The following is a 13,166-nucleotide window of genomic DNA, read 5'->3' on the forward strand; positions in this document are numbered from 1 at the left end:
AGGAATAAATAGGTCAAAGGTGAGATTAAGTGAAATTTTAAGCTTTTGTTGGTTAAACCAGATAAAATACTCGGAATTGGGGGAAAATCGCAAAGATGTTGTGATCAAAGCTCTTTTAAAATAGTTTGTACGGCATAAAGAAAAATACGTTTCAGTATATTGTATGTTTTAGCTAAAACCACTGTAGACACTGGTAGTGACTTCAGATCATTGTTACTGAAGAAGGAGGAATTCCACCTTAAACAGTAAAGTGTTCTTTAACAGTACGACATTGATAGAGTTTGTTTGTTTGTGTGTTTGAGAGTTCAGACTGAAAGGTGTGTGTGTGTGTGTGTGTGTGTGTGTCTGCAGCTGTTCTTTGTGTTGTTGCTGGATCGTTGCCTCAGGGGGAAAGTTGTGTGTGTGTTGAACATGCAGACTCACAGAGACTGCAGCTGTCAGCAGCCACACACACTTTATATTCTTCAAATCAAATCACAGTGAAACATGTTCACTGACAGCTCAGCTTCAGCATCTTATTTATGCTGTGACTGCAGCCGTTCAACTCTGTTTCTCTTTAACCCAAATCATCACAACATGGAAATATAATCATCAAAATGATGTGACTGGAAGGATGCAGCAGTCTGTGCTCCACCTTTCTCCTCCACACCTGCAGGTGGAGAACATGGATGCATGAATCTCTACAGAGTTCTTTGAATATTATCCGTCTTATCAGTTTTCAGTGAACAAAAATCCTCACAGAGCCAAAATAAGCAGTTTGTATCCAACATAACTCAGCTGGACTCTGATGCTCCGTATAACAGCCACACATGAGTCTGGATTCACTCAAAGCATTGAACAAACTTTATTGTAAATGAAGCTTTTGGACATTTATTCTCTGATATTTGCTCTTCAGCTCGAGTCTCCATCAGTGGGAACATTTCCTGATTCAACTTTTCTTCTGTTCAAATCAAACTCCATGAGAATCAAAGTGTGAATCAGAGTCCTGATAATCAGATTCTATAGAAACATGGAGACTGTAGAGGATTTACACTCAATATGTTCATTTGTTCACTTCAAGAAAAATCAATCAGTTCATCAAATAAAATCAGTCGTTGATCGACTCAGTTTGATTGACAGGACAGATGATCAGAGGTGCAGAGTTTTTACCACCATCATTCAAACTGGGATCGAAGTATGGGTGGAGTTTGTGAGTGAAGGAGCAGCCAGTAAAGGAGTAGATCAGAGCTGCAGCACCTACATCATAAAAGGAGACCAGACCCTCCTCATAATCCACAAACACCCCCACCTTCTCAGGACCAGGATGAAGACAGAGATCAACTGAAGGGTCATCAAGAGCTTCGTACTCATTTCCATTTCTCAGCCACACAGTCCAGAAACCATCCTGAGGACTCAGTGTGATTTGTCCCTTCCTGTTGATCGACTCTGTGGCCACTCCTAAAGTCCACTCAGTCTTTCCTTTAACCTGAACCTCAAAGTAAAATCTGCCTGAAGAGAAACTCTGCTCTCCTAAAACACAAGCACACTGAGAAAATCTCTCTGGGTTGTCTGGAAGTTTCTTCCTCACATCACTATGATACACTTGTTTTCCATCATCAGACAGGATGAGTTCAGGATGAGCTGTATCAGGATCCAGAGTCACATCCACCTCATACTGCTGCACCCTCTGCAGCTCAACCTCAAACAGCTTCTTCTTCATGGGTTTCCAGACTGTCTCCTCCAGCTGATCCACAGCTCTCCCCAGAGTCCCCTCATATGATGGTGGATGAACTCTGACCTCTGTCCAGCCCTTGGTGGGTGGAGCAGCTTTCAGGGAGGAGAAGCTTTGGAGGAGGTGGAGGTGGTCTTCAGAGCGTGAGAGCTGCTCCACCTCAGAGCTTCTCTCCATCAGCTCAGAGATTTCCTGTTCCAGATCTTTGATGAGACCTTCAGCCTGTTTCTCTGTAGCTTCCTGTTTGTCTTCGATCTCCTTCATGAGCTCCTTCAGGCGTCTCTCAACAGACTCCATCAGAGCAGTGAAGACCTGAACACCTTCTGCTTTCTGTCTGTCTGCAGCATCTTTACTCATCTTCACCGACTCTGTGATCTCCTGAATCTTCAGTCGTCTCTTCTGGATCATCTGCTGAATCTCAGCCTCTGTCTTCTCCAGCTCTGCCTTCTTTCCTTCATATTCTTCTCTCAGAGGAACAAACTCGTGGTTCTTGTGGTCTAAAACAGAGCAGATCACGCAGACACATGTCTGGTCGGTCTTACAGAACAGCTGCAGAAGGTTATCGTGCTTCGTACACATTCTGTCTTCCAAGTTCTCCACAGCATCAATCAGCTGATGTCTTTTCAGACGTTTCACTGTCAGATGAGGCTCCAGGTGAGTCTGACAGTAGGAGGTCTGACACACCAGGCAGGACTTCAGGGCCTTCAGTCTGGTTCCAGTGCAGACGTCACAGGGAACTTCTCCTGGTTTGGCAGCTTGTTGCTCTGAGCTGCTGCTGCTGGCTTTCTGCTGAGCTTCACGTCTGAACTGAGCAACCATCTCAGAGATGAAGGTGTTGACCCTCAGCTGAGGTCTAGTGTAGAAAGTCTCTTTACACATGGGACACTGAGAGCTCTGATTCATGTCCCAGTGCTGACTGATGCAGGTTTTGCAGAAGTTGTGTCCACATGATGTAGTGACTGGATCAGTGAACACATCCAGACAGATGGAGCACAGAAACTGATCTTCAGATCGCAGATTGCTGGCAGCAGACATGTCTGCACTCTGAGGGAGACAGAAAAGAAACACATTTGATTCAAAATTCACTTTAAATCGTGATCAATTGTGGCTCAAGAGTTGGGAGTTCGCCTTGTTATCGGAAGGTTGCCGGTTCGAGCCCCGGCTTAGACAGTCTCGGTCGTTGTGTCCTTGGGCAAGACAGTTCATCTGTTGCCTACTGGTGGTGGTCAGAGGGCCCGGTGGCGCCAGTGTCCGGCAGCCTCGCCTCTGTCAGTGCGCCCCAGGGTGGCTGTGGTTACAATGTAGCTTGCCATCACCAGTATGGGTGGATGACTGGATGTGTAAAGCGCTTTGGGGTCCTTAGGGACTAGTAAAGCGCTATACAAATACAGGCCATTTACCCCCTGGTGTCACAGTGGACTTAGCAAAGTCGTACTGAAACATTGGACAGATTTTTGAGCGCCGTGTACCACATAAAATCGTTTCGAGGTCAGTAAACACAACCAGAATTCACACACGGGATTATAAGGGACACTGTCGATTTTCAGAAAAATCAAAGGATTGATTTTAAGTGTGCCGTATTTTCCAAACAACACGGTAATAACGACGGCCCGCTAGCATGTGCTACCAAAAATAGTGTGTTGTTGTGTATCTGACGGACGAAAGCTAAACCAGTTCCACACCACTGAAGTTGCAACATTTTTACAAACCAATTCTGGTTCATCCGTTTCATTTAACGATCCACTTTCGCTCTTCTCATTCTGCGTCACCGCCATGTGCGTATGTAAACATAGGCACTACGCATGCGCGTTTTACCCATATTCTATCGCGATATTTCATTTTCCTATCGTTGCCCAAAAGTACACCGGTATTACCGTGAACGGTATGATATGGCCCAGCCCTACCTGGGACTGCAGGTTACATCAGACCTGAGCTGGACTCTCAACACCACAGCAACTGTGAAAAAAGCCCAGCAAAGGCTTTATTTCATTAGGCTGCTCAGGAAAGCTGGTATGAACCACCACCCTCTCACCCAGGCCTACAGAGGACTGATAGAGAGCATCCTCACCGCAGGCATCACTGTCTGGTATGGAAACGCTACACAGACAGAGAGGAAGGCTCTGCAAAGAGTCATAAAGTCTGCGGAGAGGATTATAGGAACAAAACTTGCCTCCATACAAAGCTGTACATACAATCTCAGACACAACAGAGCGGACAGCATCACACACAGAACAAGATTCTTCAATAGCTTCTTCGACTGTTAAGACACTGAGAGGTTGATGGCTCCATGTCAGAACACTGGCCTTAACGAAAAAGTTATCAATCGTTCTTTTCATCTTTTCTCATTACCCACAGCTACATCCACTCCTATCACGCTGCTCACCTCTCTCTAGCCGCCTGCGCTTTCAAACGTACACATGTTGGCCTGCAGGAACATCTGGACCATGGCCAATCAGAGAGGTCCTGCCCTCTCTCTGATTGGTTTAGCCCTCGATATGGGCATAATGTGTTGTTGACCACACAGAGACTTTCAGAGTTGCAGAGATTTTCTTTTTCTTTTTGGTCGCATTTCTGGTCATACCGGTGTGACCTAGCATTTGTTTAGGCTACGTCCACACTAATGCATTTTCGTTTGAAAAAAGCACTGTTTTCTCTCCGTTTTGGCCTCCCGTCCACACTGAGACGGCGTTTTCTCCAAGGAAAACATTTTGAAAACGAAACATTTGGAGACGGTGCGTTTGCGTCACAGTGTGAACAGTGAAAACAGAGACTTTCTAAAACGATGATGCATGTTAGTCATGTGATGCAGTCATGTGACCAATTAAACAAAGATAGTGGAGAGCATTATACAGCAGCAGTTTTGACAGGCCTATTAAAGATTAATATCAGTCTGTACATGCTCCAGATTGCTTTTCTTCAAATTCTTTAATTCTCACTCGCTTTTGCAACTTTGTACTTTTGTGTTACTCGCAGCAACAACTCCACCTCACTGTTAGTCCATTTAAAAAACTCAGTGCTTTTCCTCCATCTCTTGCCGCGACGTTTCAAAGAGCCGGAAAGTAAATAAGCGGCAGACAGAAATGAGACAAGTCGAATCATCTTGCATTTCATGCATGTGCAGGACTGGAACGTAAGCGTTTTCGGCCGTTTTAATGTGGACGCACAACTCTGTGAAAACGACTGAAAACGCTAGTGTGGACGCGGACACGTTTTTAGACGAAAATGCTGTTTTTGAAATCTATCCGGTGTTCTGAGAAACCGTCCTACTTTGGCAAATCGGCCTACCCGTATAATAATTTGCCGGCGACTTCTGACTAATCCAACCCTTAACCCTAATCATAACCCTAAACTTAACCATAACCATAAGAAATATTTACAATGGGTTAAAAAAAATGATGTAAATTTGGGGATTGTGTTAGGCGTATGTGCAGCGTTTGCGCAGAAACAACGGGTAGGATGTTTTGTGAGGAAGGATAGATTCCCAGAACACCCGGGCTAGTGTGGACACAGCCTAAGTCGCACCATGGAGAAATGAGGTGGCACTCTAGAGCCCTGATTGTGCTGATAGGAGTTATGTGGGTTAGTTCAGCTTCACCACTAGGGGGCTGTCTAAACCAAATTGTGATATATACTGTGTCATAGAAGCAGCGGCAGGTTATGTTTACATGCATGGATGTGAGCCACGTTAAAATAAAGAAGCTTGCTCACTACTACTGATGTTTTATTAAAAACACGACATGGTACCAGGAGTGAACCAGTAAAGCAGGTCATCATGGACAGTGTTAAGCCGCCAGATGCCGTCAACTGGAACGGAAATGTGGACTGTGAGTGGCGAACTTTTAAACAGCAGTTTATGCTATACCTGCAAGCTGTCGGCCTAGATAGTAAGCCTGATACACGGAAGATTGCACTGCTTCTTACCATAGCAGGTCCACAAGCGGTGGAAGTATATAACACGTTTGTGTTCGCAACTGCACAAGACAAAGAAAAGTTTGACGAAGTAGTGAGAAAGTTTGATGAACACTGTTCGCCCAAAAAGAATGAAACATTTGAGAGGTATGTCTTTCGGTCACGTATACAACAGCCTTCAGAGAGTTATGATACGTTTCTGACTGACCTCAAGTTAAAGGCAAGAACATGAAATTTTGGACAGCTGCAAGAATCTATGATAAGAGATCAGATTGTATTTGGAATAAAAGATACAAAGATAAGAGAGAGGCTTCTGTGGGAGGCGGATCTGACTCTAGCAAGTGCTGTGAAAGTATGTCATGCCAGCGAGCTCGCAATACAACATGCAAAAACCTTCAGCGGGTCGCCGACACGGAAAGCACAGCTGTAGCTGCAGTAAATACACGGCAGGCAGGGCGCACTTACAAAAAAGAACAGAAAGAATGAAAAGACACGTTCTTGTGCAAAAGATGTGGCACAAAACATGGAAGGAAACAATGCCCAGCTTATGGTAAAATACGCAAAAACTGCAATGGACAAAACCATTTTGCCAAGCAATGTTTTTCAAAGAATAAGCAAAAAGAAAGAGTACACACAGTAGAAGAAACTGCTCTCAGTGACATGTTTTTTGTGGGAATGGTAATGCAGCACGATACACCCATGGACTAACCTGCAGTCAGTACAGTGAAGCAGGACAAATGGACAGAGACGTTACCAGTGAATGGAGCCCTGGTAACTTTCAAACTGGACACAGGAGCCAAGGCTAATGAGCTGGATGTGAAAGCAATGAAAATGAAACCACACATATTCCAAAATAACAGTTTACTCCAAGCATATAATGGAGAACCAATCAAAACCAAAGGTAAATGCAGGCTCAGGGTACAAGTAAAAGGAAAATATCACAGTCTGATGTTTATCATTGTGCTGGAGGGACATTAATCTCTGTTGGGAGATAAAGCATGTGAGAGACTCGGCCTAGTCAGACGGGTATACAGCATAAACAGCTCTGAGCCCAAAAGTGTGAAAGAAATAGTGGATCTGTACCCAGACATATTCAAGGAGTTTGGAGTCTTACCCTTCACCTACAAGATAAAGCTGAAAGAAGGAGCTCAGCCTGTGGTTCATGCACCTCGACATGTTCCAGCTGCTCTTAAAGACAAGCTTAAAGAGGAACTAGAGCGGATGGAGGCACTGGAAGTTATAAGAAAAGTTGAAGAACCTACTGAATGGGTTAACTCCATGGTGTGCATTAAAAAACCAACTGGCGCTCTTAGAGTTTGCATGGATCCGAAAGACTTAAATGCCAACATACAAAGAGAGCATTACCAGATACCTACAAGAGAAGAAATAAGAAGTGAAATGACTGGTGCAAAATTTTTTAGCAAACTAGATGCGTCTCAAGGATTTTGGCAACTCAAGCTTCATGAGGACAGTACAAAATACTGCACGTTCAACACGCCATTTGGGCGTTACTGCTTCTTGAGAATGCCTTTTGGAATTTCTTCAGCTCAAGTTCAAGTTCAAGTTGGCTTTTATTGTCACTTCAGCTATATACAGTTGTACACAGTGAGGCGAAACAGCGTTCCTCCAGGGCCAAGGTGCTACATGCAACATAAATTTACAACATAAATTAACAGTAAATTACTAAACTAGCTAGCTCTAGACAGGGCAGACTGACCTAGCATAAATTACAACATAAATTAACAAAAACTAACTATCTAACTAAAACTAACTATTCTAACTAGGTAAGTAGTGCAAAGATGTTTTTAGAAACCGTAAACATACTTGGTATGTAGGTAGTGCAGGAACAGTAAACATAAAAATTATTGTGCAAAAAAGAGCATTTTCAGATTGATGTGTAAGTCCAGTCTCAATGCTTTGAGGTAGTTGAGTTGAGCTGAGTGATAGAGTGTGTGTGTGTGTGTGTGTGTGTATCAGTCCAGTTCCTTTTTGTTGAGGAGACGGATGGCTTGTGGGAAGAAGCTGTTGCACAGTCTGGATGTGTGTGCCCGAATGCTTTGGTACCTTTTTCCAGATGGCAGGAGTGTGAAGAGTGTGTGAGAGGGGTGTGTCCGATCAGCCACAATGCTGGTGGCTTTGCGGATGCAGCGTGTGGTGTAGATGTCCTTAATAGAGGGGAGAGAGACTCCGATGATCTTCTCTGCTGTTCCCACTATCCGCTGTAGGGTCTTGCGGTCCGATATGGCACAGTTCCCAAACCAGGCAGTGATACAGCCGCTCAGGATGCTCTCAATAGTGCCTCTAAGGTGGTCAGGATCGGTGGTGGAAGCTGGGCCTTTCTCAGTCTTCTCAGGAAGAAGAGACGCTGTTGGGCTTTCTTGTGCAGGAAGCTGGTGTTGAGGGACCATCCGAGGTCTTTCTCCAGGTGAACGCCCAGGAATTTGGTGCTGTCAACGATCTCCACAGAGGAGCCGTTGATGCTCAGCGGTGAGTGGTCGCCTCGTGTCCTCCTAAAGTCAACAGCCATCTCTTTTGTCTTGTCAACATTCAGAGACAGGTTGTTGTCTTTACACCAGTCCGTTAGCCTCTGCACTTCCTCTCTGTACGCTGACTCGTCGTTCTTGCTAATGAGACCCACCACGGTCGTGTCATCAGCGAACTTAATGATGTGATTTGAACTGTGTGTTGCTACACAGTCATGAGTCAGCAGTGTGAACAGCAGAGGACTGAGCACACAGCCTTGTGGGGCCCCAATGCTCAGTGTGGTGGTGCTGGAGGTGCAGTTTCCGATCCGTACCGACTGAGGCCTTCCGGTCAGAAAGTCCAGGATCCAGTTGCAGAGGGAGGGAGGAGCTCCTGAGATATTCCACAGGACCATGGAGTATATGATCGAAGGAATCGAGGGAGTCAGAGTTTATATGGACGACATCATTTTGTGGGGATCCACACTACAGCAGCACAATGAGAGACTAGCAAAGGTTTTGGAAAGAGTGAAACGTTATGGACTTAAACTGAACAGAGCAAAATGTCAGTTTGGCGTGGGTGACATTACCTTTCTCGGTGACAAGCTGACAGCTGAAGGCATCGAGCCGGACAAGGAAAAACTACGAGCTATACTGGAAATGCCACGTCCTGAAGATAAAAAAGGTGTGTTGAGAATCCTAGGAATGGTTAACTTTATTGGAAAATTCATCCCAAGCCTGGCGGCCAAAACAGTGCACCTGAGACAGCTTCTACACAATAGCTGCGAGTTCAGATGGAATAAAGAACTGGAAAACGAGTGGCAACAACTGAAAAAGACACTTACAACAGAGCCAGTTTTGGCGTATTTTGATCCAAAAAGAAAAACAAAAGTGTCAACAGATGCATCGAAGGCCGGGATCGGCGCGGTGTTGTTGCAGGCTTATGGAGACTACTGGAGGCCAGTGGCAAACGCCTCAAGAGCAATGACAGAGACAGAATCTCGCTACGCCCAAATAGAAAAAGAGACATTGGGGCTTGTTTTTGGATTTGAAAAGTTCCACACCTATGTCTATGGTTTGCCAACATTTGTGGCAGAGACTGACCACAAGCCATTGATAGCCATAATCAAGAAAAACTTAAGTGAAATGTCTCCACGAATTCAAAGATTGATGATGAAGCTACAGCGCTATGATTTCAACTTGATCTACACACCAGGTAAACACATTGTGTTAGCAGATGCGCTCTCTAGGGCCACAACCCCAAACAAAGAGCAAAGCTCCACAGAGATGGATGTAAATATACATGTAAACCTGGTAGCAGAGTCACTTCCTAAGTCAGACAGAAAATCACATCAGATCAAGGCTGAAACACAAAAGGACTCTAGTCTGCAAAGAGTTATAACACTGTTGAATGGGAAATGGCCAAGAGGTGAATGCAAAACATACTACAACATAAGAGCAGAACTAAGTGTTGTGAATGGACTTCTGCTAAGACAAAACAGAGTAGTAATTCCACACTCACTTAGAGGAGACATCCTGAAAAGACTGCATGAGGGACATCTAGGCATAGAGAAATGCAAACGGAGAGCCAGAACAGCAGTCTATTGGCCAGGTATAAATCCAGACATTGAGAAAATGGTTTCAACTTGTGATACGTGTATCAAACACCAGGCCAAACAACCAAAAGAGCCTCTGACCATAACAGACATACCGGAGGAACCATGGCAGAAAGTCGGAACAGACATTTTCCACCTGGGAGGAAAAAACTACCTGCTGGTTATTGATTACTTGTCAAACTATCCAGAGATGGCATTATTGTCCAACATGTCAGCTACTTGTGTCATAACGCACATGAAATCAATATCTGCTAGACATACCACAGATTGTTCATAGTGACAATGGACCTTGCTATAGTTGTAGAGAATTCCAACTATTTGCTCAGGAATATGACTTTAAACATGTAACCTCAAGCCCCCTGCATCCACAGTCCAATGGGAAAGCAGAGAAAGGTGAGCACATTGTGAAACAGTTACAAAAGAAAGCACAAGATAGTAAGGCAGATCCTTATTTGGCACTACTGAGCTACAGAGCATCACCACTGGAGCATGGCAAGTCACCAGCAGAAATATTAATGGGAAGAAAACTACGGACCACTCTTCCTTACACAACAACCAGGAAACACAAACAAGTGAGAGACAAAATGAAACAGTTGCAGAAGAGACAAAAGGTCAACTTTGACAAGTCCTCAAAAAGTCTAAACCCACTCGCACCCAATGAAGCAGTCAGAGTGGAAGATGCAAACATCTGGACAAAGAGAGCAACTGTACTGGAGGAGGTAAACCCAAGATCATACAATGTGAAAACTGAAGATGGACTGATATTAAGGAGAAATCGGAGGAGTTTACTGTACACTCAAAAGACAATGGGACCATCGGAAGGACAGTGTGATGACAACAACACACACCTCTCTCTCTATCTCTCTCTCTCTCTCTCCATACATACATTTGTGTGTGTAATATATATATATATATATATATATATATATATATATATATATATATAAACACCAAACTGTCTAAACCAAATTGTGATATATACTGTGTCATAGAAGCAGCGGCAGGTTATGTTTACAGGCATGGATGTGAGCCACGTTAAAATAAAGAAGCTTGCTCACTACTACTGATGTTTTATTAAAAACACGACACTGATGAAGTGAACAGAGTGAAGATTTGTGTAGAAACAGGAAGTGTGATCAGCTGCACTCACCACTGTTGCTGAGAGAAACCTGATGGACTCCAGTGAATCTTCTTTTAGAGACAAACAGGACTCGACTGCAGCTCTGCTGCTGCTCTCTCACACTTTCACTTCTGCAAAATGACGTTGAACTTCTCGTCTTTGCTCCGCCTCTTCCTGCCTCTCCCTTTATCAGCCGGTCTGTACTCAGTGACTGTGTGCAGCGGGTGGGAGGAGTGAGGAGTGGCGTGTGGGTTCACACAGTAATGACGGCCTCAGGTGATCAGGAGAAACTCACCTGGATTTCCTTTTTCCACAGCAGACTGAGAGCTTCAGGTGGACCCTGAAGGAGGTCTCGGACACAGGTGGTAAAAGTACACACAGTCTGTACTGAAGTAGAAGTACTACTGTTAAAAATACTCCAAGTACTAATTCAACTTCTTTACTCAAGTAAAAGTAAAAAAGTACTGGCTGTGAAATGTAAGAGAGTAAAAAGAGCTGATTGAAGAACATTTCTAACACGTTTATACAAAGCTAACTGAACCATGTGCTGCATCAACGTAATAATAAAATAATATTATTCACTTTGTTTCTGTCTAAATTTGAATTCTAATAAATATTTTAGCTTGAAATAAGGCAAGACAAGTTTATTTATATAGCACAATTCAACAACAAGGTGATTCAAAGTGCTTTACAGAGACATTAAAAACAAAAAAAAATAAAAAGCATGATTTAGAATTGATTAAAACAAACAAACAAACAAACATTTTCCGTGTTTGACGTGTGTGGCGGGGCGTGGTCTGGAGTGCTGCTGCAGGGGAGGCAGACGCACCTGAGCGACATCTGCAATCACGCCTGTTGTGTTGGTGTGTGTCGGACTGTGCGTTGAAAAGCTACAGGCGGCTGTGTGGGTACAGCAACCATGTGTGAAAAGTGGTCAATAAAGAAATGCTAAAAAGCGTGTTCATGCAAACATTGTCGGGTCTGCCCTGGTACAATGGGACTTCTGCTCCTGAACCTCTGTGCACAGCGTCTGCAAATCGGGGCTGTACAAAGTCACTTCATCTTTACGCAAGACTGTAAGCTGTCATCTGTGAGGCACGAGCGGTGTTTGTTTTTACCGTAGTTCATGGTGGAGGATGGCTGCTCTAGTCCGTTTTGCTCCCTGTAGTCATATGAATGGCAAACTACACTCATTGGCAGCATCATAGGCACACTTTAAATTTCTTCTGAAATTTTGGCTCTCTAGTTCTAAGTGTCATCACCAGAGGTTCCATAGTCAGAATAAATAACACTGGAGATAACGGGCACCCCTGATGAGTGGAACGCTCCAATGTGACAGGTTTAAAAAGTATTGTTTGTTACAAAACTTGAACCCATCTGAGAAAATTATTTCCAAATCCATATTTGGGAGAACGTTAAATAAATCTGACCAGTCTATTCTGTCCAAGGCCTGATGAGCATCCAGTGACAATAAAACTGCATCTTTAGCATCAAATCTCTCGTGAATTATATTAGAACCCTTCTTATATTGTGAAACCCTTGATGCTTTGGTACAAAGTGAATCAAATGTACGATCCAAGGGTCTAATGTTCATGCTAAACATTTAAAGTATTTTAGTGTCAACCCTCGTCAGACTCATTGGTCTAAATGATGGGTGTTCTGCAGGAGGTTTAGCAGGTTTCACAGTACTTACTGCCTGTCTCACAGTGGGTGGAGAGCCTCATTTTGATATGCTTCTACATACATGTTAAAAAGCTGAATTATTCTTTTTTATGGGAAGGTTTTGTAAAATCGGAAAGCCATCTGGCCCAGGTGCCTTACCACTGTTAATGATAGCCTATCTCTTCAATAGACATCTGTCTAATTCCTGCTTTGTGTCTTCTGTTCGTGTCTGGAACTGAAGTTCAGATGGATCGACTGATACATTCTTCTCACTCTGCATTTCCTTCATTCTCCATATCAAGAGTTTTCTCGCTTTCCCTCCTTGGTCATACCAAGACTGCAACATTAGACTTTTTGCTGATGCATCAGAAGAGAATTTATTATATTCAGTTCTCAAATGTAACAATTCACTTTGATGATTCGTTGCTAACGTTTAAGTCTAATTCCAAAGATCTGTTTATCTGTTTATCCAGGGTTTCCATTTGTTGCTGTGGATTTCAACTCTAATATATAATTTGAATGAAGTTTCGTATCTCAAACTCATTTTCTATTTTTTCCGCTATAAATGTAACAAATTCACATTTCTCCAGCCATTTTCTGTCAAACTGTCAGTTTGGGCTGTTATGGATAAACTTTCCTATATTATCAGACTGAATGACAGTCGAATGACAGCAGAATTCTATTTA

At 43.5% G+C, this 13,166-nt stretch overlaps 1 protein-coding gene across 1 annotated transcript; it reads right to left on the reverse strand.

Moving 5' to 3' along the window:
* Positions 1-820: 820 nt before the first annotated feature.
* Positions 821-11,039, reverse strand: LOC109199617 (E3 ubiquitin-protein ligase TRIM21-like). Its single transcript, XM_019354941.2, has 2 exons — positions 10,849-11,039; positions 821-2,755 (listed from the first exon to the last, which is right to left on the reverse strand). The coding sequence occupies exon 2, from the start codon at positions 2,744-2,746 to the stop codon at positions 1,088-1,090; it is 1,659 nt and encodes a 552-aa protein (XP_019210486.1). The 5' UTR covers positions 2,747-2,755; positions 10,849-11,039; the 3' UTR covers positions 821-1,087.
* Positions 11,040-13,166: the final 2,127 nt, after the last annotated feature.

Source organism: Oreochromis niloticus, linkage group LG3 (genome assembly GCF_001858045.2).
Source record: "Oreochromis niloticus isolate F11D_XX linkage group LG3, O_niloticus_UMD_NMBU, whole genome shotgun sequence".
NCBI lineage: Eukaryota > Metazoa > Chordata > Actinopteri > Cichliformes > Cichlidae > Oreochromis > Oreochromis niloticus.